The sequence below is a fragment of the Xenopus laevis genome, chromosome 9_10S (genome assembly GCF_017654675.1).
Source record: "Xenopus laevis strain J_2021 chromosome 9_10S, Xenopus_laevis_v10.1, whole genome shotgun sequence".
NCBI classification, from domain to species: domain Eukaryota; kingdom Metazoa; phylum Chordata; class Amphibia; order Anura; family Pipidae; genus Xenopus; species Xenopus laevis.
In genome coordinates this window covers 116,773,062-116,798,641 of record NC_054388.1, presented here as the reverse complement: position 1 = coordinate 116,798,641, position 25,580 = coordinate 116,773,062, and the positions used below count along the sequence as shown (strand labels likewise).

Here is a 25,580-nt window from a genome sequence, read left to right as displayed (position 1 = left end):
TCCCTCCTCTAATCTCATTGGCTCCCTCCTGTCTGCTGGGAGGAGCTACTGGTGAATAAAGCATCCGACCCTTCCTTGTACCTATCTAATGTATCAGCCTGTACCACTGATTCACTTCCCAGCTCTCCCTGTAACACCCTTTCCCTCCTCTAATCTCATTGGCTCCCTCCTGTCTGCTGGGAGGAGCTACTGGTGAATAAAGCATCCGACCCTTCCTTGTACCTATCTAATGTATCAGCCTGTACCCCTGATTCACTTCCCAGCTCTCCCTGTAACACCCCTTTCCCTCCTCTAATCTCATTGGCTCCCTCCTGTCTGCTGGAGGAGCTACTGGTGAATAAAGCATCCGACCCTTCCTTGTACCTATCTAATGTATCAGCCTGTACCACTGATTCACTTCCCAGCTCTCCCTGTAACACCCCTTTCCCTCCTCTAATCTCATTGGCTCCCTCCTGTCTGCTGGGAGGAGCTACTGGTGAATAAAGCATCCGACCCTTCCTTGTACCTATCTAATGTATCAGCCTGTACCACTGATTCACTTCCCAGCTCTCCCTGTAACACCCCTTTCCCTCCTCTAATCTCATTGGCTCCCTCCTGTCTGCTGGGAGGAGCTACTGGTGAATAAAGCATCCGACCCTTCCTTGTACCTATCTAATGTATCAGCCTGTACCACTGATTCACTTCCCAGCTCTCCCTGTAACACCCCTTTCCCTCCTCTAATCTCATTGGCTCCCTCCTGTCTGCTGGGAGGAGCTACTGGTGAATAAAGCATCCGACTCTTCCTTGTACCTATCTAATGTATCAGCCTGTACCACTGATTCACTTCCCAGCTCTCCCTGTAACACCCCTTTCCCTCCTCTAATCTCATTGGCTCCCTCCTGTCTGCTGGGAGGAGCTACTGGTGAATAAAGCATCCGACCCTTCCTTGTACCTATCTAATGTATCAGCCTGTACCACTGATTCACTTCCCAGCTCTCCCTGTAACACCCCTTTCCCTCCTCTAATCTCATTGGCTCCCTCCTGTCTGCTGGGAGGAGCTACTGGTGAATAAAGCATCTGACCCTTCCTTGTACCTATATAATGCATCAGCCTGTACCACTTATTCACTTCCCATCTCTCCCTGTAACACCCATTTCCCTCTTCTAATCTCATTGGCTCCCTCCTGTCTGCTGGGAGGAGCTACTGGTGAATAAAGCATCCGACCCTTCCTTGTACCTATCTAATGTATCAGCCTGTACCACTGATTCAGGGAGACAATTCCACATCTTCACAGCTCTCACTGTAACAAACCCCTTCCCAATATTTAGCTGGAACTTCTTTTCTTCTAATCAGAATGGGTGACCTTGTGTCAGCTGGAAAGACCTACTGGTAAATAAATCATTAGAGAGATTATTATATGATCCCCTTATATATTTATACATATTTATCATATAGTGCTCTATACAGTGGAAGAATGACCCCCTCCTCCTGTGACTCTCTGCCCCATTTAATACAAGTCAAGACCTTATTTGCCCTTGATGCTGCTGACTGGCATTACTTGCTACAGACAAGTTTATTATCTACAAGGACTCCAAGCTCCGTCTCCATTATGGATTTGCCTAGTGCAGTCCCATTAAGGGTATAAGTGGATATTGTTACATCCCAGGTGCAGGACTTTACATTTATCAACATTGAATCTCATTTGCCACTTAGCTGCCCAGATTGCCAGTTAGTCAAGATCCTGTTGCAAGTGCCACATCCTGGATGGAATTAATTGGGCTGATAGTTTTGTCTCATCTGCAAACACTGATACATTACTTACAACACCCTCCCCTAAGTCATTAATGAACAAGTTAAATAAAAGTGGACCCAATACTGAGCCCTGGGGGACCCCACTAAGAACCTTACTCCAAGTAGAGAATGTCCCATTAACAACCACCCTCTGTACCCGATCCTGTAGCCAGTTTCCTATCCATGTGCAAACGACTTCATTAAGCCCAACAGACCTTAGTTTAAAAAGCAGTCGTTTGTGGGGCACAGTATCAAAATCCAAATAGATCACATCTACTGCCCCCCCCACTGTCCAGCATCTTACTTACCACATCATAAAAAGCAATCAAATTAGTCTGACATGACCTATCCTTCATAAAGCCATGCTGATTGCTGCTCATAATGACATTCATTAGGACAACATTTTGAATGTGATCCCTTAACAAGCCTTCAAATAATTTGCCCACCACAGATGTCAGATTTACTGGCCTATAATTGTCAGGCTGAGATCGTAATCCCTTTTTAAATATTGGAATAACTTCAGCTTTTCTCCAATCCATAGGCACCATACCAGATGAAAGTGAATCTGAGAAAATCAGAAATAAGGGCTGGTCTAAAACTGAACTAAGCTCTCTTTGAACCCTGGGGTGTATGCCATCAGGCCCTGGAGCCTTGTTTAATTTTTATTAAAGGGGACATACTGCATAAATTTTCACAATGCTTCAAACCATTTCAAATAATGTAAAATAGAATAAATCATATTTATTTTAATACCTTTTGCATCAAAAACCGTCTGTATTAGCTTGAAAACTGTTCTCAGCCCCTCCCCTTTGCAACTCCCTGCACCTGAACAATAATTATCCTAGAACAACTGCATTTATTCCCTTGCAACTCCCTGCACCTCCCTATAAATTGTTCCACAACAGCTGCATTTCCCTTTGCAACTCCCTGCACCTGGTCATAAATTGTTCCATAACAGCTGCATTTCCCCTTGCAACTCCCTGCACCTCCCTATAAATTGTCCCATAACAGCTGCATTTCCCCTTGTAACTCCCTGCAGCTCTCTATAAATTGTTCCACAATAGCTGCATTTCCCCTTGCAACTCCCTGCACCTGATCATAAATTGTTACACAACAGCTGCATTTTATCTTGCAACTCCCTGCACCTGATCATAAACTGCTCCACAACCACTGCATTTTACCTTGCAACTCCCTCCACTTGATTATAAATTGTTCCATAACAGCTGCATTTCCCCTTGCAACTCTCTGCACCTGATCATAAATTACCCCAGAACAGATGCATTTATTCCCTTGCAACTCCCTGCACTTCCCTATAAATTGTTCCAGAACAGCTGCATTTCCCCTTGCAACTCCCTGCACCTGATCATAAATTATTGCACAACAGCTGCATTTCCCCTTGCAACTCCCTGCACCTGATCATATATCAATATGAAGGAAAACAAAGCTACAGCTGCTGTTCTGCAATATCATAGCAGTAAATACTAATGGACACTGTTTGTATAAGTGTTATAATGTAATAGAGGCAGGGAGTTGCACAGTGTATAACAATATATTATGGACTATAGATTATGTCCAGTTGGGCAGGTACATTAGTGTTTGATGCCTATTTACTATGGAACACAGGAGCATACTGTAGTACTTTAAATACAAGAAAATATTACTATTAGATTACCATTACAGTTTGTATTAACCTTCACATATATTGCTTTATGTTGAGCATTTAAGGTATATTGATACAAGTGAATGATCAGGCAGCAGCATAAGACAGTTATGTACAGGCTGGAAACACACAGGACAGAGGGTGAGAGGGGAGGGGAGGAGTTTGGCTGCTACAGCTCAGGAGTTCAGCCTGTCAGTCAGTGCTGTGACCACTTCCTGTGAGAGAATGAACAGACACGCCCACTCTTGATTTCAGCCTAGACACTGAACAGAGAGGTTCTCTATGCAGCTCTGTTATAATGAGAGTTCAAGGAGGTAAAATCCTTTCAAAACATTTTTCTTTCTGCATCATTACATGTTTTGAGGAAGGATGAGTAATATATCTGAATATGAAGGTTATATGAAATGTCCTCTTTAAAGCTTTATGAATCATATCCTGAGTCAGCCACTGACTAGATTGAGCTGAGCCATCAGTGTAGCTATGAAGTGAGCCTGGGAACTCACACTCCTCTATTGTATACACTGAAGAAAAGAACTGATTTAACACATTTGCCTTTTCTGTATCTGTTACAACCATACTGGTACCATTATTTAATGGAGCAACACACTCAACCTGCATCTTTTTACTATTAATATATTAAAACAACTTTTTGGGGTTAGCCTTAGCCTCAGCCACAATGTGCTCCTCGTTTCCTTTCTTTGCCTTCGGATTGCTGATTTACAACATTTATTACAGTGTTTATATTTATTAAATGCAGCTTCTGTCCCTACAGATTTGTAGTTTTTAAATGCCTTTCTCTTCTTTCCTATTAACTTCTTTACTTCTGTATTAAGCCACACAGGATGATTCTTAGAGCTTCTACGTTTAGTCCTTAAGGGAATAAATTGAGAACAGTAATGATTTAATATCAGGTTAGATGAGATAGTGGGCAAAGAAAGGGAAAATGGGGGAGGAGATTTGGCTGGGGGTTAAGGATAGGGAGGAGCACATGTCATATGTTCAATATGGTGCCAGTATTAAATGTATGTTTGCAAATGCAACGAGTCTGACTGGTAAAATGGGAGAACTGGAGGTGCTGGTGCTGGAGGGAAAATATGATGTGATTGGCTGAAACATGGCTGAATGAGTCACATGACTGGGCAGTTAATATCAGTGGCTATACTTTGTTTCGGAGGGACAGAGGCAATAGAAAAGGAGGAGGGGTATGTCTGTATGTTAGGCAGGATTTAAATCTAACATAAAGGAGGAGGTTATGTTAGAAAATGAGGGGGCAGAAGTCTTATGGGTGGAGTTCTTCACCAATTGTAAAGAGTCCAGCAAATTAATTGTAGGTGTCGCTATAGACCCCCTAATGTAAGTGACGAGGAGAAGGCAAATGCAAATAGAAAAGGCTGCTAGTTTGGGTAAAGTAATGATAATGGGGGATTTTAATTAGCCAGATATTGACTGGAGCAACAGTACTGCCAGATCAGTTAATGGGAACAAGTTTATAAACTTATTGCACGACAATTTTTTAGCACAGGTTGTTGAGGAGCCAACCAGAAAAAATGCTATTCTGGATCTAGTGATCTCTAATGAGCCAGAACTTATAGCAAATGTGCAAGTCATTGAACCCCTGGGTAATAGTGACCATAATGTTATATCATTTAATGTCTGGTGCAAAAAACTAATATATACTGGGGCAACAAAAACCAGGAATTTTGGAAAAGCTAATTTTAGTGCCTTGAGGGCTGCCCTACAGAGTATTGATTGGGGCATTAGGTTTTCAGCTAAAAACACAGAACAGAAATGGTTGTTAAATCATTACTCTTCTCAATTTATTCCTTTAAGGAGTAAATGTAGAAGTTCTAAGCATCATCCTGTGTGGCTTAATATAAAAGTAAAAAAGTTAATATGAAAGAAGAGAAAGGCATTTAAAAACTACAAATCTGTTGGGACAGAAGCTGCATATTCTGACTCCAATTGCTGTGATAATGGCTGAATCCCTGTGAGACCTCCCTGCTGGGCCTGTATGGAGCTGGAACAACCACTGAGGACAATCTTTAGCAGATACTCACTGAACTCACCAGGGACTTGTAGTCCACAAAGCTGCTTTATTTCTTTCCTAACCCTTAGAGTAGCTCCTCACTCATGGAAGGCAGGAACACAAGAGGATGATGGGAGGAAGTGACATCACACATAAGGAGAAGGGAATGGGAGTGTTTTGCAAACAAGGAACTTAACAGCTTGCAATACAGCCTTGGTCAGTAGGTGGCAGCATAACAATGGGTATGCATATAAACATAAGCAATTAAACATATATATATATTCTAACCCTGATAACTTTAACTGCTGGGGCAGCACACTGCATTTAATGAATATAAAGACTATACTAAATATCGAAATCAGCAATCGGGTAGGCTAAGAAAGGAAATGAAGAGTGCATTGCGGCAGAGGCTAAGACTAACCCCAAAAAGTTTTTTAAATATATTAATAGTAAAAAGATGCAGGTTCAGAGTGTTGATCCATTAAATAATTGCACCAGTATGGTTGTAACAGATACAGAAAAGGCAAATGTGTTAAATCAGTTCTTTTCTTCAGTGTATACAATAGAGGAGTGTGAGTTCCCAGGCTCACTTTATAACTGCACTAATGGCTCAGCTCAATCTAGTCAGTGGCTGACTCAGGATATGATCCATGAAGCTTTAATAACAATTAAACAAGGCTCCAGGGCCTGATGGCATACACCCTCGGGTTCTAAGAGAGCTTAGTTCAGTTTTAGACCAGCCCCTATTTCTGATTTTCTCAGATTCACTGTCATCTGGTATGGTGCCTATGGATTGGAGATAAAGCTGATGTTATTACAATATTTAAAAAGGGATTACGATCTCAGCCTGGCAATTATAGGCCAGTAAGCTTGAAATCTGTGGTGGGCAAGTTATTTGAAGGCTTGTTAAGGGATCACATTCAAAATGTTGTCCTAGTGAATGTCATTATGAGCAGCAATGAGCATGGCTTTATGAAGGATAGGTAAATGGAAGGCAAGATCCCAAGGTTCTGCAGTTCACTCCCTTTGCCGGTATATGACCTGTTCTCCCTCAGATCGACCAAAATGCAAACAACCTTTTCTTCAATTGAAGATATACCAGCGCTAAAAGCTCAGGGTAGACACAAGAAAGAAATGCAAACACAATATAGTGTAGTAGTTTTTAAATCGAATGAAATATATAACCACTTGTGCGGTAGTTAAACGATGTGGTTTTGGGGTCTTCCACCAAGGGGTTAAAAGGCCATTTTTCCGTGCTTTTGATAAATAGTGTGGCCACCTCCTGTGTAGGGCAGTGGGTACTTACAGACGTTTATAAATATCACCCGCATATAATAAAATCCTTTGTCCTATTCTTGGTGAGTATGTGGGGCAGTGGGTACTTACAGACGTTTAAAATTATCACCAGCATGTAATAAAATCCTTTATCCCAGTCTTGGTAAGCTCCAGGTTTCTAAAAAGCATATGCTAAAATCGTGTAAAAACTTCTTTAATAGATTAAAAAGATAAAAACATAAATTGCACTCACATGTGTGTGCTTAATATAAGCATAAAAAGCAGTTAGCATTGGGGTTTCTCAAGTCCTGCGGTCCATTTAGATGTTAAGTTTTGCCTGGCGTTTGTTGGTAAGACACGCTGATCCTGGTCCCCCTCTGATGACGTCACTGCTCAGCCGACGCGTTTCGTCTATTGCGACTTTCTCAAGGCTTGTAGTTTCTTAGTGCGCATATGCGCCTTTTTAAGACGGAGCTTAACCATGGACGCGCATGCGCACCTCTTCTTCATTTGGAACGCACGCGTCTCCATGGCAACCCGCCAATCTACATTACACGATAATGGCATAAGCTATTGGAAAAAGATTAAGATGAAGTTTCTTAGCGATCTAAAAGAATAAATTAGCCTGTCCTTTGGCATATCATTAATTTGGCTTATATGTGGTATAGCAGTCTATGGTTGCCATGGAGATGGTATCACACAGCGCCTTCAGTTGAGGTTAACATGAGCAACCATGGCCAAACTGGAATTCTTGTGTATACATATTTAAAACAGTATATTCATTATAAAAGGCAGTATATTCATTATTACAACATTCCACATCTTGCCTAATTTCATTAATTACATCCCTAATTATATATAAGAGGGCTACTGTTATTATATATATGTAATGTTTTTTTGTTTTTTTCTTTATAGGAATGCTCTTAGATTTATGTCAATATTTAGGCCTTTAGGTACAAACGTTTCCAACATGTGTATCCATTTGATTTTATTACATGCTGGTGATAATTTTAAACGTCTGTAAGTACCCACTGCCCCACATACTCACCAAGAATAGGACAAAGGATTTTATTATATGCGGGTGATATTTATAAACGTCTGTAAGTACCCACTGCCCTACACAGGAGGTGACCACACTATTTATCAAAAGCACGGAAAAATGGCCTTTTAACCCCTTGGTGGAAGACCCCAAAACCACATCGTTTAACTACCGCACAAGTGGTTATATATTTCATTCGATTTAAAAACTACTACACTATATTGTGTTTGCATTTCTTTCTTGTGTCTACCCTGAGCTTTTAGCGCTGGTATATCTTCAATTGAAGAAAAGGTTGTTTGCTTTATGAAGGATAGGTCATGTCAGACTAATTTGATTGCTTTTTATGATGAGGTTTTGCCAAAGCGTTTGATACTGTGCCCCACAAACGACTGCTTTCTAAACTAAGTCTGTTGGGCTTAATGAAGTCGTTTGCACATGGATAGGAAACTGGCTACAGGATCGGGTACAGAGGGTGGTTGTTAATGGGACATTCTCTACTTGGAGTAAGGTTCTTAGTGGGGTCCCTCAGGGCTCAGTATTGGGGCCACTTTTATTTAACTTGTTCATTAATGACTTAGGGGAGGGTGTTGTAAGTAATGTATCAGTGTTTGCAGATGAGACAAAACTATCAGCCCAATTAATTCCATCCAGGATGTGGCACTTGCAACAGGATCTTGACTAACTGGCAATCTGGGCAGCTAAGTGGCAAATGAGATTCAATGTTGATAAATGTAAAGTCCTGCACCTGGGATGTAACAATATCCACTTATACCCTTAATGGGACTGCACTAGGCAAATCCATAATGGAGACGGAGCTTGGAGTCCTTGTAGATAATAAACTTGTCTGTAGCAAGTAATGCCAGTCAGCAGCATCAAGGGCAAATAAGGTCTTGACTTGTATTAAATGGGGCAGAGAGTCACGGGAGGAGGGGGTCCCACTGTATAGAGCACTGGTAAGGCCCCATCTAGAATATGCCCTACAGTTTTGGTCTCCATCACTCAAACAGGACATTATTGTATTAGAGAGGGGACAGAGAAGGGCAACTAAGCTGGTAAAGGGAAAATCTTAGCTATGAGGAAAGACTGGCCAAATTGGGGATGTTCACTCTGGAGAAGAGGCGCTTAAGGGGTGATATGATAACTATGTATAAATATATAAGGGGATCATATAATAATCTCTCTAATGATTTATTTACCAGTAGGACTTTCCAGCTGACACAAGGTCACCCATTCCGATTAGAAGAAAAGAGGTTCCAGCTAAATATTGGGAAGGGGTTTGTTACAGTGAGAGCTGTGAAGATGTGGAATTGTCTCCCTGAATCAGTGGTACAGGCTGATACATTAGATAGGTACAAGGAAGGGTCGGATGCTTTATTCACCAGTAGCTCCTCCCAGCAGACAGGAGGGAGCCAATGAGATTAGAAGAGGGAAATGGGTGTTACAGGGAGAGATGGGAAGTGAATAAGTGGTACAGGCTGATGCATTATATAGGTACAAGGAAGGGTCAGATGCTTTATTCACCAGTAGCTCCTCCCAGCAGACAGGAGGGAGCCAATGAGATTAGAGGAGGGAAAGGGGTGTTACAGAGAGAGCTGGGAAGTGAATCAGTGGTACAGGCTGATACATTAGATAGGTACAAGGAAGGGTCGGATGCTTTATTCACCAGTAGCTCCTCCCAGCAGACAGGAGGGAGCCAATGAGAATAGAGGAGGGAAAGGGGTGTTACAGGGAGAGCTGGGAAGTGAATCAGTGGTACAGGCTGATACATTAGATAAGTATAAGGAAGGGTCAGATGCTTTATTCACCAGTAGCTCCTCCCAGCAGACAGGAGGGAGCCAATGAGATTAGAGGAGGGAAAGGGGTGTTACAGGGAGAGCTGGGAAGTGAATTAGGGGTACAGGCTGATACATTAGATAGGTACAAGGAAGGGTCAGAAGCTTTATTCACCAGTAGCTCCTCCCAGCAGACAGGAGGGAGCCAATTAGATTAGAGGAGGGAAAGGGGTGTTACAGGGAGAGCTGGGAAGTGAATTAGGGGTACAGGCTGATACATTAGATAGGTACAAGGAAGGGTCGGAAGCTTTATTCACCAGTAGCTCCTCCCAGCAGACAGGAGGGAGCCAATGAGATTAGAGGAGGGAAAGGGGTGTTACAGGGAGAGCTGGGAAGTGAATCAGGGGTAGAGGCTGATACATTAGATAAGTATAAGGAAGGGTCAGATGCTTTATTCACCAGTAGCTCCTCCCAGCAGACAGGAGGGAGCCAATGAGATTAGAGGAGGGAAAGGGGTGTTACAGGGAGAGCTGGGAAGTGAATCAGGAGTACAGGCTGATACATTAGATAGGTATAAGGAAGGGTCGGATGCTTTATTCACCAGTAGCTCCTCCCAGCAGACAGGAGGGAGCCAATGAGATTAGAGGAGGGAAAGGGGTGTTACAGGGAGAGCTGGGAAGTGAATCAGGGGTACAGGCTGATACATTAGATAGGTACAAGGAAGGGTCGGATGCTTTATTCACCAGTAGCTCCTCCCAGCAGACAGGAGGAAGCCAATGAGATTAGAGGAGGAAAAGGGGTGTTACAGAGAGAGCTGGGAAGTGAATCAGTGGTACAGGCTGATACATTAGATAGGTACAAGGAAGGGTCGGATGCTTTATTCACCAGTAGCTCCTCCCAGCAGACAGGAGGGAGCCAATGAGATTAGAGGAGGGAAAGGGGTGTTACAGGGAGAGCTGGGAAGTGAATTAGGGGTACAGGCTGATACATTAGATAGGTACAAGGAAGGGTCGGATGCTTTATTCACCAGTAGCTCCTCCCAGCAGACAGGAGGGAGCCAATGAGATTAGAAGTGGGAAAGGGGTGTTACAGGGAGAGCTGGGAAGTGAATCAGGGGTACAAGCTGATACATTAGATAGGTACAAGGAAGGGTCGGATGCTTTATTCACCAGTAGCTCCTCCCAGCAGACAGGAGGGAGCCAATGAGATTAGAGGAGGGAAAGGGGTGAGCTGGGAAGTGAATTAGGGGTACAGGCTGTTACATTAGATAGGTACAAGGAAGGGTCGGATGCTTTATTCACCAGTAGCTCCTCCCAGCAGACAGGAGGGAGCCAATGAGATTAGAGGAGGGAAAGCAGTGTTACAGGGAGAGCTGGGAAGTGAATCAGTGGTACAGGCTGATACATTAGATAGGTACAAGGAAGGGTCGGATGCTTTATTCACCAGTAGCTCCTCCCAGCAGACAGGAGGGAGCCAATGAGATCAGAGGAGGGAAAGGGGTGTTACAGGGAGAGCTGGGAAGTGAATCAGGGGTACAGGCTGATACATTAGATAGGTACAAGGAAGGGTCGGATGCTTTATTCACCAGTAGCTCCTCCCAGCAGACAGGAGGGAGCCAATGAGATTAGAGGAGGGAAAGGGGTGTTACAGGGAGAGCTGGGAAGTGAATCAGTGGTACAGGCTGATACATTAGATAGGTACAAGGAAGGGTCGGATGCTTTATTCACCAGTAGCTCCTCCCAGCAGACAGGAGGGAGCCAATGAGATCAGAGGAGGGAAAGGGGTGTTACAGGGAGAGCTGGGAAGTGAATCAGGAGTACAGGCTGATACATTAGATAGGTATAAGAAGGGTCGGATGCTTTATTCACCAGTAGCTCCTCCCAGCAGACAGGAGGGAGCCAATGAGATTAGAGGAGGGAAAGGGGTGTTACAGGGAGAGCTGGGAAGTGAATCAGGGGTACAGGCTGATACATTAGATAGGTACAAGGAAGGGTTGGATGCTTTATTCACCAGTAGCTCCTCCCAGCAGACAGGAGGGAGCCAATGAGATTAGAGGAGGGAAAGGGGTGTTACAGGGAGAGCTGGGAAGTGAATCAGGGGTACAGGCTGATACATTAGATAGGTACAAGGAAGGGTCGGATGCTTTATTTACCAGTAGCTCCTCCCAGCAGACAGGAGGGAGCCAATGAGATAAGAGGAGGGAAAGGGGTGTTACAGGGAGAGCTGGGAAGTGAATCAGGGGTACAGGCTGATACATTAGATAGGTACAAGGAAGGGTCGGATGCTTTATTCACCAGTAGCTCCTCCCAGCAGACAGGAGGGAGCCAATGAGATTAGAGGAGGGAAAGGGGTGTTACAGGGAGAGCTGGGAAGTGAATCAGGGGTACAGGCTGATACATTAGATAGGTACAAGGAAGGGTCGGATGCTTTATTCACCAGTAGCTCCTCCCAGCAGACAGGAGGGAGCCAATGAGATAAGAGGAGGGAAAGGGGTGTTACAGGGAGAGCTGGGAAGTGAATCAGGGGTACAGGCTGATACATTAGATAGGTACAAGGAAGGGTCGGATGCTTTATTCACCAGTAGCTCCTCCCAGCAGACAGGAGGGAGCCAATGAGATTAGAGGAGGGAAAGGGGTGTTACAGGGAGAGCTGGGAAGTGAATCAGGGGTACAGGCTGATACATTAGATAGGTACAAGGAAGGGTCGGATGCTTTATTCACCAGTAGCTCCTCCCAGCAGACAGGAGGGAGCCAATGAGATTAGAGGAGGGAAAGGGGTGTTACAGGGAGAGCTGGGAAGTGAATCAGGGGTACAGGCTGATACATTAGATAGGTATAAGAAGGGGTTGGATGGTGTTTAGCAAGTGAGGGAATACAGGGATATGGGAGAGAGCTCATAGTACAAGTTGATCCAGGGACTGGTCCCATTGCATTTTGGAGTCAGGAAGGAATTTTTCCCCCTCTGAGGCAAATTGGAGAGGCTTAGTATGGGGTTTTTTCCTTCCTCTGGATCAACTGGCAGTTAGGCAGGTTAAAAATAAAAGGTTGAACTTGATGGACTTGTGTCTTTTTTCAATCTAACTTACTATGTTACTATGAATGTGAAGCAGCTGTGGGAGGGGAAATGGATCAACTAATAGATCAGCCAATTGGAACCTGCCCCTGGATCACTCAGCTGCCTCACTCACACTCACACTCACACACCCAAGACAGGAACTGTAAATCTTAAACTTTAGTTTTATGGAAATTGTAGAAAATAAAAGATGGGAAGGAATTGAAAAAGGTTGTTATTTCTGTGAACAATCTGAAATCAACTCAACTGAAAAAAGTGTTTGGGAGGTGAATATCCCCTTTATTGGGGGAGGCAGTTTGGTCACTCCCAAAAAGACACAGAACCCCCCCCCCCATGTGACAGGGACTGGGGCAATTCAATTAATCTCAGTCTCAGGATATCATATAATTATCATTATTTATAGACCATCTTATTATGATCCATGTAATAAAACATGTCAGAACTGAGATTTAGAATAGTTACTGGTATTCTAAGTACTAATGGCCCAAATAGCTTCTGGTCTGTGGCAACTTACAGTAAACGGATTTCTAGTACTCGAATTGCTTCTACAGGTTATAGTAACCAGGCCCTTTGTGTCTATACAATCAGCCAAGCTGGGCCCAGTAGGACTCAAGGGCTCATATTACATGGGAAATAACAGTCCAGTTTATAATAAGAGTTTCCTACAGTAACAACAGCCCAGAGGTTGGACCGGCACATCCTTCTATTGTTTCCTTCTTGGAATGTGCCTGTTTGACACTGAGAGTCATTATGTGAATGAACAATTGGTTGCAATGAGGGGGATGGGTAGCAAATTAGTGGGGCCCACAGGGTAAGTGCACTTTTGCCCCTCAGTCTATATAAATAGATCCTGTATAAGTGAACAATAAACTGCCCCTCTGTCTCAGCAATAGAAGGGAACTGACATAAAGTGACCCAGCAGAATGAAATAGAGTCTGAACAAGTCCTGCACAGTTTACATACGTCCCAACATTTGAAGGATGTAAAGAGGGACAAAAACATCAGTTGCACGTTGCCCAGTGGATCTTTTTGACCCCGCCTATTTTATGGCCACACCCTCTAATTACCAAGTCCATTTTACTAAATTTGGCAGGTTATGAAAGTTTGAGCTCATTTCTGGGTGTTTTAGGGCCATGTTTTATGTATTATTTTGCTAATGAACAATTTTGCTAAATAAGCTGAAATTGCCCTTTAAGATGTGAGACTTGTTTATCCTAAATAGTTACAGTTGTATCTTTGTTTATCTTAAATAGTTCTGGGCTCTCTGCCAAAAAGCCACTTATTTGAATTAAAGGGATACTGTCATGGAAAATTTTTTTTTTCAAAATGAATCAGTTAATAGAGCTGCTCCAGCAGAATTCTGCACTGAAATCCATTTCTCAAAAGAGCAAACAGATTTTGTTATATTCAATTTTTAAATCTGTCATGGGGCTAGACATATTGTCAATTTCCCAGCTGCCCCAAGTCATGTGACTTGTGCTCTGATAAACTTCAATCACTCTTTACTGTGGAGGATGAGGACAGGGATCAGGATAAGGGCAGTATAAAGACTTACACGGACAATCCCATGTCCACAAGGCACTACAGTGAAATACAGTTAAACCCCCATTGTTTCAGTATATGAAGTATATGAAGTGCAATAGTGGTATTAGTGTAAGTGCAGTTTGTGTTTCAAGTGTTGCATTTTATTTCAGCTGCTGTTGCTTATTCCTTTATTACATGTATAACTTCTGATCATTATCACTTATCAAGTAAAACATGTCCCTGCTACAGTCGCTATTGTGGTATCACTATTATATCAAGTAAAACATGTCCCTGATACAGTCACTATTGTGGTATCACTATTATATCAAGTAAAACATGTCCCTGACACAGTCACTATTGTGGTATCACTATTATATCATGTAAAACATGTCCCTGATACAGTTGCTATTGTGGTATCACTATAATATCAAGTAAAACATGTCCCTGATACAGTCACTATTGGGGTATCACTATTATGTCAAGTAAAACATGTCCCTGATACAGTCACTATTGTGGTATCACTACTATATCAAGTAAAACATGTCCCTGGTACAGTCACTATTGTGGTATCACTATTATATCAAGTAAAACATGTCCCTGATACAGTCACTATTGTGGTATCACTATTATATCAAGTAAAACATGTCCCTGATACAGTCACTATTGTGGTATCACTATTATATCAAGTAAAACATGTCCCTGATACAGTCACTATTGTGGTATCACTATTATATCAAGTAAAACATGTCCCTGCTACAGTCGCTATTGTGGTATCATTATTATATCAAGTAAAACAAGTCCCTGACACAGTCACTATTGTGGTATCACTATTATATCAAGTAAAACATGTCCCTGATACAGTCACTATTGTGGTATTACTATTATATCAAGTAAAACATGTCCCTGATACAGTCACTATTGTGGTATCACTATTATATCAAGTAAAACATGTCCTTGATACAGTCACTATTGTGGTATCACTATTATATCAAGTAAAACATGTCCCTGATACAGTCACTATTGTGGTATCACTATTATATCAAGTAAAACATGTCCCTGCTACAGTCGCTATTGTGGTATCACTATTATATCAAGTAAAACATGTCCCTGATACAGTCACTATTGTGGTTTCATTATTATATCAAGTAAAACAAGTCCCTGACACAGTCACTATTGTGGTATCACTATTATATCAAGTAAAACATGTCCCTGATACAGTCACTATTGTGGTATTACTATTATATCAAGTAAAACATGTCCTTGATACAGTCACTATTATGGTATCACTACTATATCAAGTAAAACATGTCCTTGATACAGTTGCTATTGTGGTATCACTATTATATCAAGTAAAACATGTCCCTGATACAGTCGCTATTATGGTATCACTATTATATTAAGTAAAACATGTCCCTGCTACAGTCGCTATTGTGTTATCACTATTATATCAAGTAAAACATGTCCCTGATACAGTCACTACTGTGGTATCACTATTATATCAAGTAAAACATGTCCCTGATACAGTCACTATTGTGGTATCACTATTATATCAAGTAAAACATGTCCCTGATACAGTCACTATTGTGGTATCACTACTATATCAAGTAAAACATGTCCCTGATACAGTCGCTATTATGGTATCACTATTATATCAAGTAAAACATGTCCTTGATACAGTCGCTATTGTGGTATCACTATTATATCAAGTAAAACATGTCCCTGATACAGTCACTATTGTGGTATCACTATTATATCAAGTAAAACATGTCCCTGCTACAGTCGCTATTGTGGTATCACTATTATATCAAGTAAAACATGTCCCTGCTACAGTCGCTATTGTGGTATCACTATTATATCAAGTAAAACACGTCCCTGACACAGTCACTATTGTGGTATCACTATTATATCAAGTAAAACATGTCCCTGATACAGTCACTATTGTGGTATTACTATTATATCAAGTAAAACATGTCCTTGATACAGTCACTATTATGGTATCACTACTATATCAAGTAAAACATGTCCTTGATACAGTTGCTATTGTGGTATCACTATTATATCAAGTAAAACATGTCCCTGATACAGTCGCTATTATGGTATCACTATTATATTAAGTAAAACATGTCCCTGCTACAGTCGCTATTGTGTTATCACTATTATATCAAGTAAAACATGTCCCTGATACAGTCACTACTGTGGTATCACTATTATATCAAGTAAAACATGTCCCTGATACAGTCACTATTGTGGTATCACTACTATATCAAGTAAAACATGTCCCTGATACAGTCGCTATTATGGTATCACTATTATATCAAGTAAAACATGTCCTTGATACAGTCGCTATTGTGGTATCACTATTATATCAAGTAAAACATGTCCCTGATACAGTCACTATTGTGGTATCACTATTATATCAAGTAAAACATGTCCCTGCTACAGTCGCTATTGTGGTATCACTATTATATCAAGTAAAACATGTCCCTGCTACAGTCGCTATTGTGGTATCACTATTATATCAAGTAAAACACGTCCCTGACACAGTCACTATTGTGGTATCACTATTATATCAAGTAAAACATGTCCCTGATACAGTCACTATTGTGGTATTACTATTATATCAAGTAAAACATGTCCTTGATACAGTCACTATTATGGTATCACTACTATATCAAGTAAAACATGTCCTTGATACAGTTGCTATTGTGGTATCACTATTATATCAAGTAAAACATGTCCCTGATACAGTCGCTATTATGGTATCACTATTATATCAAGTAAAACATGTCCCTGCTACAGTCGCTATTGTGGTATCACTATTATATCAAGTAAAACATGTCCCTGATACAGTCACTATTGTGGTATCACTATTATATCAAGTAAAACATGTCCCTGATACAGTCACTATTGTGGTATCATTATTATATCAAGTAAAACATGTCCCTGCTTCAGTCACTATGGTGGTATCACTATTATATCAAGTAAAACATGTCCCTGATACAGTCACTATTGTGGTATCATTATTATATCAAGTAAAACATGTCCCTGCTTCAGTCACTATGGTGGTATTACTATTATATCAAGTAAAACATGTCCTTGATACAGTCACTATTGTGGTATCACTATTATATCAAGTAAAACATGTCCTTGATACAGTCACTATTGTGGTATCACTATTATATCAAGTAAAACATGTCCTTGATACAGTCACTATTGTGGTATTACTATTATATCAAGTAAAACATGTCCTTGATACAGTCACTATTGTGGTATCACTATTATATCAAGTAAAACATGTCCTTTATACAGTCACTATTGTGGTATCACTATTATATCAAGTAAAACATGTCCTTGATACAGTCACTATTGTGGTATCACCATGAGAGGCAGATGAGGTATTTGGTGCTGTCTGCCCCAGAAGCAGATATTGTGGATATTGTGGATATTGTTACATCATTTGATTGGATCACAGCAAACTCCTGATCCTAAACACTGATAATTGTTTCCCATACAGTTGTGAATATCAAGTCTGTGTAATGGGGGGGGGGAGAGAAACTCTGGGTCATTATGAGAAGTTGGGGAGGGGCAGCAAAAATCACCCCCAGCTCAGTTGTCACCTCTCCCCTTATTAACCCTGTACTGTCTGTGTCTGTCCATAGGATCTCATACAGTAATGGGGTCTGTGACCCTCCGGCAGCAAAATAAATCTATGCCCCCACCCTACATATTGTGCCCCCCAGCTGATAATAAAGAGACGAATGTTACCTGATTGGGGGAGGAATGAGAAGAGGAAAATGAGGAGAATGTGTTGTCGCTCCATGTCCTGCAGCTTCTGCTCAAATCACTTTCACTTTCTATTTCCACTTACTCACTGACATTCCCATAATGAGGGAACATCCCCCCATATAAGCAATAGATCTGTGTGTAATAAAGATCCTGTTTGTTATTAAAGGGTAAGTGATCCTCCTGTACTTACTCACCCCCTCCCCCCAACCTGCACCTCTGAGTAGTGTTAGACTGGGGTGTACAAGTACCATGGGGGACTGATACTTTAAGGACCCACCACCCCAGCCACTGAGACCCTCCAAACTATTATGACCCCCTGCTACCCCCTCCCAAATGCATACTGCCCCCCCTCACCACATGTGCTTCATCTTCCCCCACTGTCACCTCCATAATAAATTCTCTCACAGCACAAGGAGGAAAGAAGAGAATAATGCAACACAGATTTGAAGCTGCTTACCTGTCTATTATACTAACTACCTGCCTACTATACTAGCTACCTGCCTACAATACTAACTACCTGCCTATTATACTAACTACCTGTCTACTATACTAACTACCTGTCTATTATACTAAATACCTGTCTATTATACTAACTACCTGGATGAACCAACCTCACCTCAAACTCAACTTGGCCAAGACTGAGCTCATGCTCTTTCCACCCAAACCGAGCCCTTCTCTTCATTTCACTATTACTATTGATGGCATGACTGTTAACCCAGTTAACTCTACATGCTGCTTAGGGATCATCTATCCTTCTCTAATCATATGAATGATACTGCCAAAACCTGATGTTTCTTCCTCTGCAATATAGCCAAGATACGCCCATTTCTTTCACAAACAACAGCCATGCCCTTATCTTATCCCGTTTAGACTATTGCAATCTCCTCCTAACTGGTCTTCCTGACTCCCATCTCTCTCCCCTCCAATCAATCTTAAACTCTGCTACCAGGATCCTTCTGCTCTCTCCTAAAAGGGAACCTGCTCAACCCCAACTAAAATCCTTAGTGTGGCTGCCTGTTAAGCAAAGGATAACATATAAAACTATTCTACTGACACTCAAAGCCCTTCACTCTTCTGCTCCTCACTACATTTCTTCTCTTGTCTCACTATACGTTCCTGTTCATCTTCTCCGCTCTTCTCAGAGTCACCTTCTCTTCACACCATCCACATCCACTGCCACCTCTCATCTCAAACCCTTCTATCTTGCTGCTCCTTCCCTCTGGAATTCCATCCCTGAATTCCTCCGTAAGAAATCCTCTCTCAATCTCTTCAAGAAAAAACTAAGATCCTACCTTCTGGAGCACTAGAACATTAGCCCAGTCCTGTCCCTACTGACAATGCCTTACCTTGAGCACTTTTTCATCTCCAATTTGTACCTGTATGTTAGCCTCCCATCCACTTAGATTGTAAGATCTACACTGACTCTGCTGATTCCTGGGGGAGGAGCTCATTATCTCTTCCTACACTGACTCTGCTGATTCCTGGGGGAGGAGCTCATTATCTCTTCCTACAATGACTCTGTTGATTCCTGAGGGAGGGGCTCATTATCTCTTCCTACAATGACTCTGTTGATTCCTGAGGGAGGGGCTCATTATCTCTTCCTACACTGACTCTGTTGATTCCTGAGGGAGGAGCTCATTATCTCTTCCTACACTGACTCTGCTGATTCCTGAGGGAGGGGCTCATTATCTCTTCCTACACTGACTCTGCTGATTCCTGAGGGAGGAGCTCATTATCTCTTCCTACACTGACTCTGCTGATTCCTGAGGGAGGAGCTCATTATTCAGAACTCATAATCTCAGGAGAGTAATAGAATTACAAGATTTTTCAAGGTTTTATCAAAAAACAATTGGCCAAACTGCTTGGTGGGCGGGTAAGTTTATCAGATATGTCATATCCTGAACCAGTAGTAGGACTATAGGAAGTACTTCTGGCTGCACAAGTACAGATTATTGCTTAATATTATTGTTACTGCTTTACCAGTAAATGTAATAAGATTTTGGCTTTGGTGGGAGCTCAGGTGATGCCATTGTGTTTCCAAGCTCAGAACTGGGGCAATCGTTATCAGATGGGTCAGATGCTTTTCTCAGCCCAAACCATTATATGGAACCAGTGCATCTGTAATGCCACTTCTAGTTGTACAAGATGCAGCCTTTGGACTGAGAAAATCTAATGAGGAAACAATATGTGGGCCCAAGGGTTCTATGAACTCCAGCTCTGAACTCAATGCAGGTATAATAAACAACCATGTATTTGCAGCTTGTTGCTTTCCCAGTTTATTATACACTGCATTAGGTTCAGAGTTGGAAGGTGCACTTTGGATTCTTTCCAACCAATGGAGCGTTTGCCTCACTGTACTTCTTGGACCCTGATATTGCCGACACTATAATTAAAGGGGCCAGTGCAGCCAATCACATTGAACTTAGTTAATATACCAGCCCACAGTACAAAACCCCTCCAACAGGCTGACCTTATTTCAAGGGATAATGAACCTTACTATAAAATTAACCTTTTTCTATGCCACCCTCCCATGCCCAACCAAGGGGGTTATTTAACCCTGTTGGGTCATGAGTGCCTGAGACCAGTTTTCCAAATATTTATATGTAGCTCACCCGTGGGTGGACTTCAGAAGTAGTGTAGGAAGTGTGACTGGCTGCTAGCATTTCATGGATACTCTTGTGCTGTTGGCAACTCCCTGCAACTCCCAGCTGTGTGCATGTGCCCATTTAAACATATTCCCCTCAGGTGGATCATGTGTGCCTCGTGATGCACAGACAACCAGGGTGAAAGTGACAGCAGTCCAGAGGATTGCTTCAGACAAGTAACTTATTTATTGAAGAATGACAGTGGATCTGTCTCACAGCAGTCAGCCAATTACATCTTCAAAGTCATTCAGTGCAAATAGTGGAAATCCTTCACACATGGTATATTTAGTAGTAGTAACTCTCTCAGGGGTTCAGGGGTAGTACAGTATAGTCTTGGTGATGTTCCCCAGCACTAGGGGTGCCACGGGGTATCTTGTTCCTTGGCACTGCCCTGCACCTCAGCTCACCCACTCATGTCTCTGTTTGGTGGCTTGATCACCCCAAGTGTGCTAACCCCAACTACTCTCCTTGTTGGAGCTAAAAGCTGCTCACTAAATACACTGCCTCTAATGTTTGCTCCTAAAGTGACTATTACACAAACTGCTAAATAACTTTGTCCCTACTGGAGGGAGGTTGAGAGCTCAGTGTCCCTGGTACCAGTGTCATGATGTTCTGGATGGAGAGATGATACAGTACTTGGTGTTGGATATGGATGATATACGGAGAGAGCATAAGAGCTCAGGGTACCAATGTAACATAGTAAGTTAGGCTGAAAAAAGACACACACCCATCAAGTTCAACCTTTTAAGTCTATATATAACCTGCCTAACTGCCAGTTTATCCAGAGGAAGGTGAAAAACCCCATCTGAAGCCTCTCCAATTTGCCTCAGTGGGGGAAAAATTCCTTCCTGACTCCAAAATGCAATGGGATCAATCCCTGGATCAACTTGTACTATGAGCTCTCTCCCATATCCCTGTATTCCCTCACTTGCTAAACACCATCCAACCCCTTCTTATACCTATCTAATGTATCAGCCTGTACCCCTGATTCACTTCCCAGCTCTCCCTGTAACACCCCTTTCCCTCCTCTAATTTCATTGGCTCCCTCCTGTCTGCTGGGAGGAGCTACTGGTGAATAAAGCATCCGACCCTTCCTTGTACCTATCTAATGTATCAGCCTGTACCCCTGATTCACTTCCCAGCTCTCCCTGTAACACCCCTTTCCCTCCTCTAATCTCATTGGCTCCCTCCTGTCTGCTGGGAGGAGCTACTGGTGAATAAAGCATCCAACCCTTCCTTGTACCTATCTAATGTATCAGCCTGTACCCCTGATTCACTTCCCAGCTCTCCCTGTAACACGCCTTTCCCTCCTCTAATCTCATTGGTTCCCTCCTGTCTGCTGGGAGGAGCTACTTGTGAATAAAGCATCCGACCCTTCCTTGTACCTATCTAATGTATCAGCCTGTACCCCTGATTCACTTCCCAGCTCTCCCTGTAACACCCCTTTCTCTCCTCTAATCTCATTGGCTCCCTCCTGTCTGCTGGGAGGAGCTACTGGTGAATAAAGAATCCGACCCTTCCTTGTACCTATCTAATGTATTAGCCGGTACCCCTGATTCACTTCCCAGCTCTCCCTGTAACACCCCTTTCCCTCCTCTAATCTCATTGGCTCCCTCCTGTCTGCTGGGAGGAGCTACTGGTGAATAAAGCATCCGACCCTTCCTTGTACCTATCTAATGTATCAGCCTGTACCACTGATTCAGGGAGACAATTCCACATCTTCTCAGCTCTCACTGTAACAAACCCCTTCCCTCCTTAACATGAAACCTCCTTCCCTCTAATCACATTGGCTCCCTCCTGTCTGATGGGAGGAGCTACTGCTTAATAAATAATTGTATATTCCCATATATATATGTATATATAGTGATCATATCCTCCTTAACTGTCTCTTCTCCAGTGTAACCAATCCTTTCCCCATAACTGATCCCTTACATTCTCTATTTCATTACTGTCCCCCCTTATATATTTATATATAGTGATCATATCCCTCTTATATATTTATATATAGTGATCATATCCCCTTATATATTTATATATAGTGATCATATCCCCTTATATTTTTATATATATATGGTGATCATATTCCCCTTATATATTTATATATAGTGATCATATCCCCTTATATTTTTATATATATATGGTGATCATATTCCCCTTATATATTTATATATAGTGATCATATCCCCCTTATATATTTATATATAGTGATCATATCCCCTTATATATTTATATATAGTGATCATATTCCCCTTATATATTTATATATAGTGATCATATCCCCGTTATATATTTATATATAGTGATCATTCCTCCCCTTAAGCATCTCTCAGGATGGGAACATGATGAGAATAGAGAGTAGAATTAAAATGAGGAGTTGGAGTTCAGCACAAACTGAAGAGAAGGAAGTTGCGTTCCATAAATATCCCTTGAGATATGTTTTAATAATAATAATAATAATAATAATAATAATAATAATAATATTATAGGGTCTCAGCCTAATGACATTGCTATGCACATTCTGTAGCCCCAGTCCTGCAGGGAAGAGAAGAGCATGTGAGAGAGATCATGGAGGAGACATTGTGATTGGCTGAGTATCACTTCCCTCTATGAGCTGCAAATCTCACACAGTGACAGTAACCCTTTAATTGCCCTTCTACTGCTAGTTCTATGCTTCCGTCTCTGCTGAGCAAATAATAATAAAATCCAATCAGCCAATACTATCCCCCTCTATTAAATCAAATCTAATCTAATAACCCTTCTGTATCATCATCATCATTCTGTATGTCTCATAATCTGTAATCTGTAATTCGGGTCAGTGCATAACCTGCACTGACCCCAATCCTCCTCCTCCTCCTCCTCCTCCCCCCACTGTTACAGAGACACTGCTTATATTCTTTCTGGGAAATAGAAACAACTATTCCAGGAAAGACGTCAGAGACAACAGAATAACCAGCACTGCCATGTGATTTAAAGGGGAAATGTCCCTCCCCTGTGTGACATGAGCTTAGTCAGTTGGGGGGTATGTAGAAAAGGTGGGACAGATATAAATATACATGTATTATTGTTACACACACACAGCTGATTCCTCACATTGATAGGAACCATGAAACTCCAGTTCCCATCATCCCTTAGGCTCAAAGTGTCATACAACACCTCCCTCATCTTATTCCACTGTGAAGTGATGGATTCTGGGAGATCCTGTGCTTCCCAAAGAATCTATGTGCCACTTACTATACTGCTACAGAAATGTTGGTTTCTGGTGAGGGCAGCTGAGGAATTCTCATGTAGAACACATTGGTGTCTCTGTTAGAGATGTCGCGAACTGTTCGCCGGCGAACTTGTTCGCGCGAACATCGGGTGTTCGCGCTCGCCGGAAGTTCGCGAACGTCGCGCGACGTTCGCCATTTTGGGTTCGCCATTGTTGGCGCTTTTTTTTGCCCTCTCACCCCAGACCAGCAGGTACATGGCAGCCAATCAGGAAGCTCTCCCCTGGACCACTCCCCTTCCCTATAAAAACCGAAGCCCTGCAGCGTTTTTTCACTCTGCCTGTGTGTGCTGAAGAGATAGTGTAGGGAGAGAGCTGCTGCCTGTTAGTGATTTCAGGGACAGTTGAAAGTTTGCTGGCTAGTAATCGTTTTGATACTGCTCTGTTATTGGAGGGACAGAAGTCTGCAGGGGTTTGAGGGACATTTAAGCTTAGGTAGCTTTGCTGGCTAGTAATCTACCTTCTACTGCAGTGCTCTGTATGTAGCTGCAGTGGGCAGCTGTCCTGCTTCTGATCTCATCTGCTGACTGCTGCAATAACAGTAGTCCTTGTAAGGACTGCTTTTATTTATTTTTTTGTTGTTTTACTACTACTACTACTACTACTATAAGAGCCCAGTGCTATTAGTCTAGCAGTGTTGGGGAGTGGGACTGGTGTGCTAATCTGCTGCTCCTAGTAGTTCAGCAGCACCAACTTTAATTTTTTTTTTTTAATATTCATTTTTTTTTTTTTTACTTTTTTTTATTTTACTACCGCTGTAGTAGTGTATAAGTTGACCTTTTAGGCATTATTTGCCCTGTAGGCATTATTTGCACACTGTTTTCTTCAACCCGCCATCTAGCTGTGTGACCTTGTTCACATTCTGTCTAAATATCCATAATATTACCGTCTCCAGAAAAAACACCGGAGTGACTTTTTTCAAGCAGCCATAATATATTTTACGTAAACCGTATCCACCGCTGTAGTAGTGTATACGTTGACCTTGTAGGCATTATTTGCACAGTGTTTTCTTCAACCCGCCATCTAGCTGTGTGACCTTGTTCACATTCTGTCTAAATATCCATAATATTACCGTCTCCAGAAAAAACACCGGAGTGACTTTTTTCAAGCAGCCATAATATATTTTACGTAATCCGTATCCACCGCTGTAGTAGTGTATACGTTGACCTTGTAGGCATTATTTGCACACTGTTTTCTTCAACCCGCCATCTAGCTGTGTGAGCTTGTTCACATTTTGTCTAAATATTGATAATATTATCGTCTCTAGAAAAACCACTTGAGTTACTTTTTTTCAAGCAGCATTCATATATTTTACGTAATCCGTATCCACCGCTGTAGTAGTGTATACGTTGACCTTGTAGGCATTATTTGCACACTGTTTTCTTCAACCCGCCATCTAGCTGTGTGACCTTGTTCACATTCTGTCTAAATATCCATAATATTACCGTCTCCAGAAAAAACACCGGAGTGACTTTTTCAAGCAGCCATAATATATTTTACGTAATCCGTATCCACCGCTGTAGTAGTGTATACGTTGACCTTGTAGGCATTATTTGCACAGTGTTTTCTTCAACCCGCCATCTAGCTGTGTGACCTTGTTCACATTCTGTCTAAATATCCATAATATTACCGTCTCCAGAAAAAACACCGGAGTGACTTTTTTCAAGCAGCCATAATATATTTTACGTAATCCGTATCCACCGCTGTAGTAGTGTATACGTTGACCTTGTAGGCATTATTTGCACA

General features: G+C 41.9%; 1 protein-coding gene across 3 annotated transcripts in view; it reads right to left on the bottom strand.

Moving 5' to 3' along the window:
• Window positions 1-18,123, bottom strand: part of LOC108704217 — a 59,023-nt gene extending 40,900 nt beyond the window's left edge. For 2 of the 3 annotated variants that reach the window (XM_041578914.1, XM_041578915.1), the window contains exon 1: window positions 17,904-18,123. In XM_041578914.1, coding sequence (XP_041434848.1) covers window positions 17,904-17,958 — 55 coding nt within the window. In that variant the 5' untranslated portion in view covers window positions 17,959-18,123. The remainder of the gene's footprint in view (window positions 1-17,903) is intronic. The other variant, XM_041578913.1, reaches the window with a different exon arrangement.
• Window positions 18,124-25,580: the final 7,457 nt, after the last annotated feature.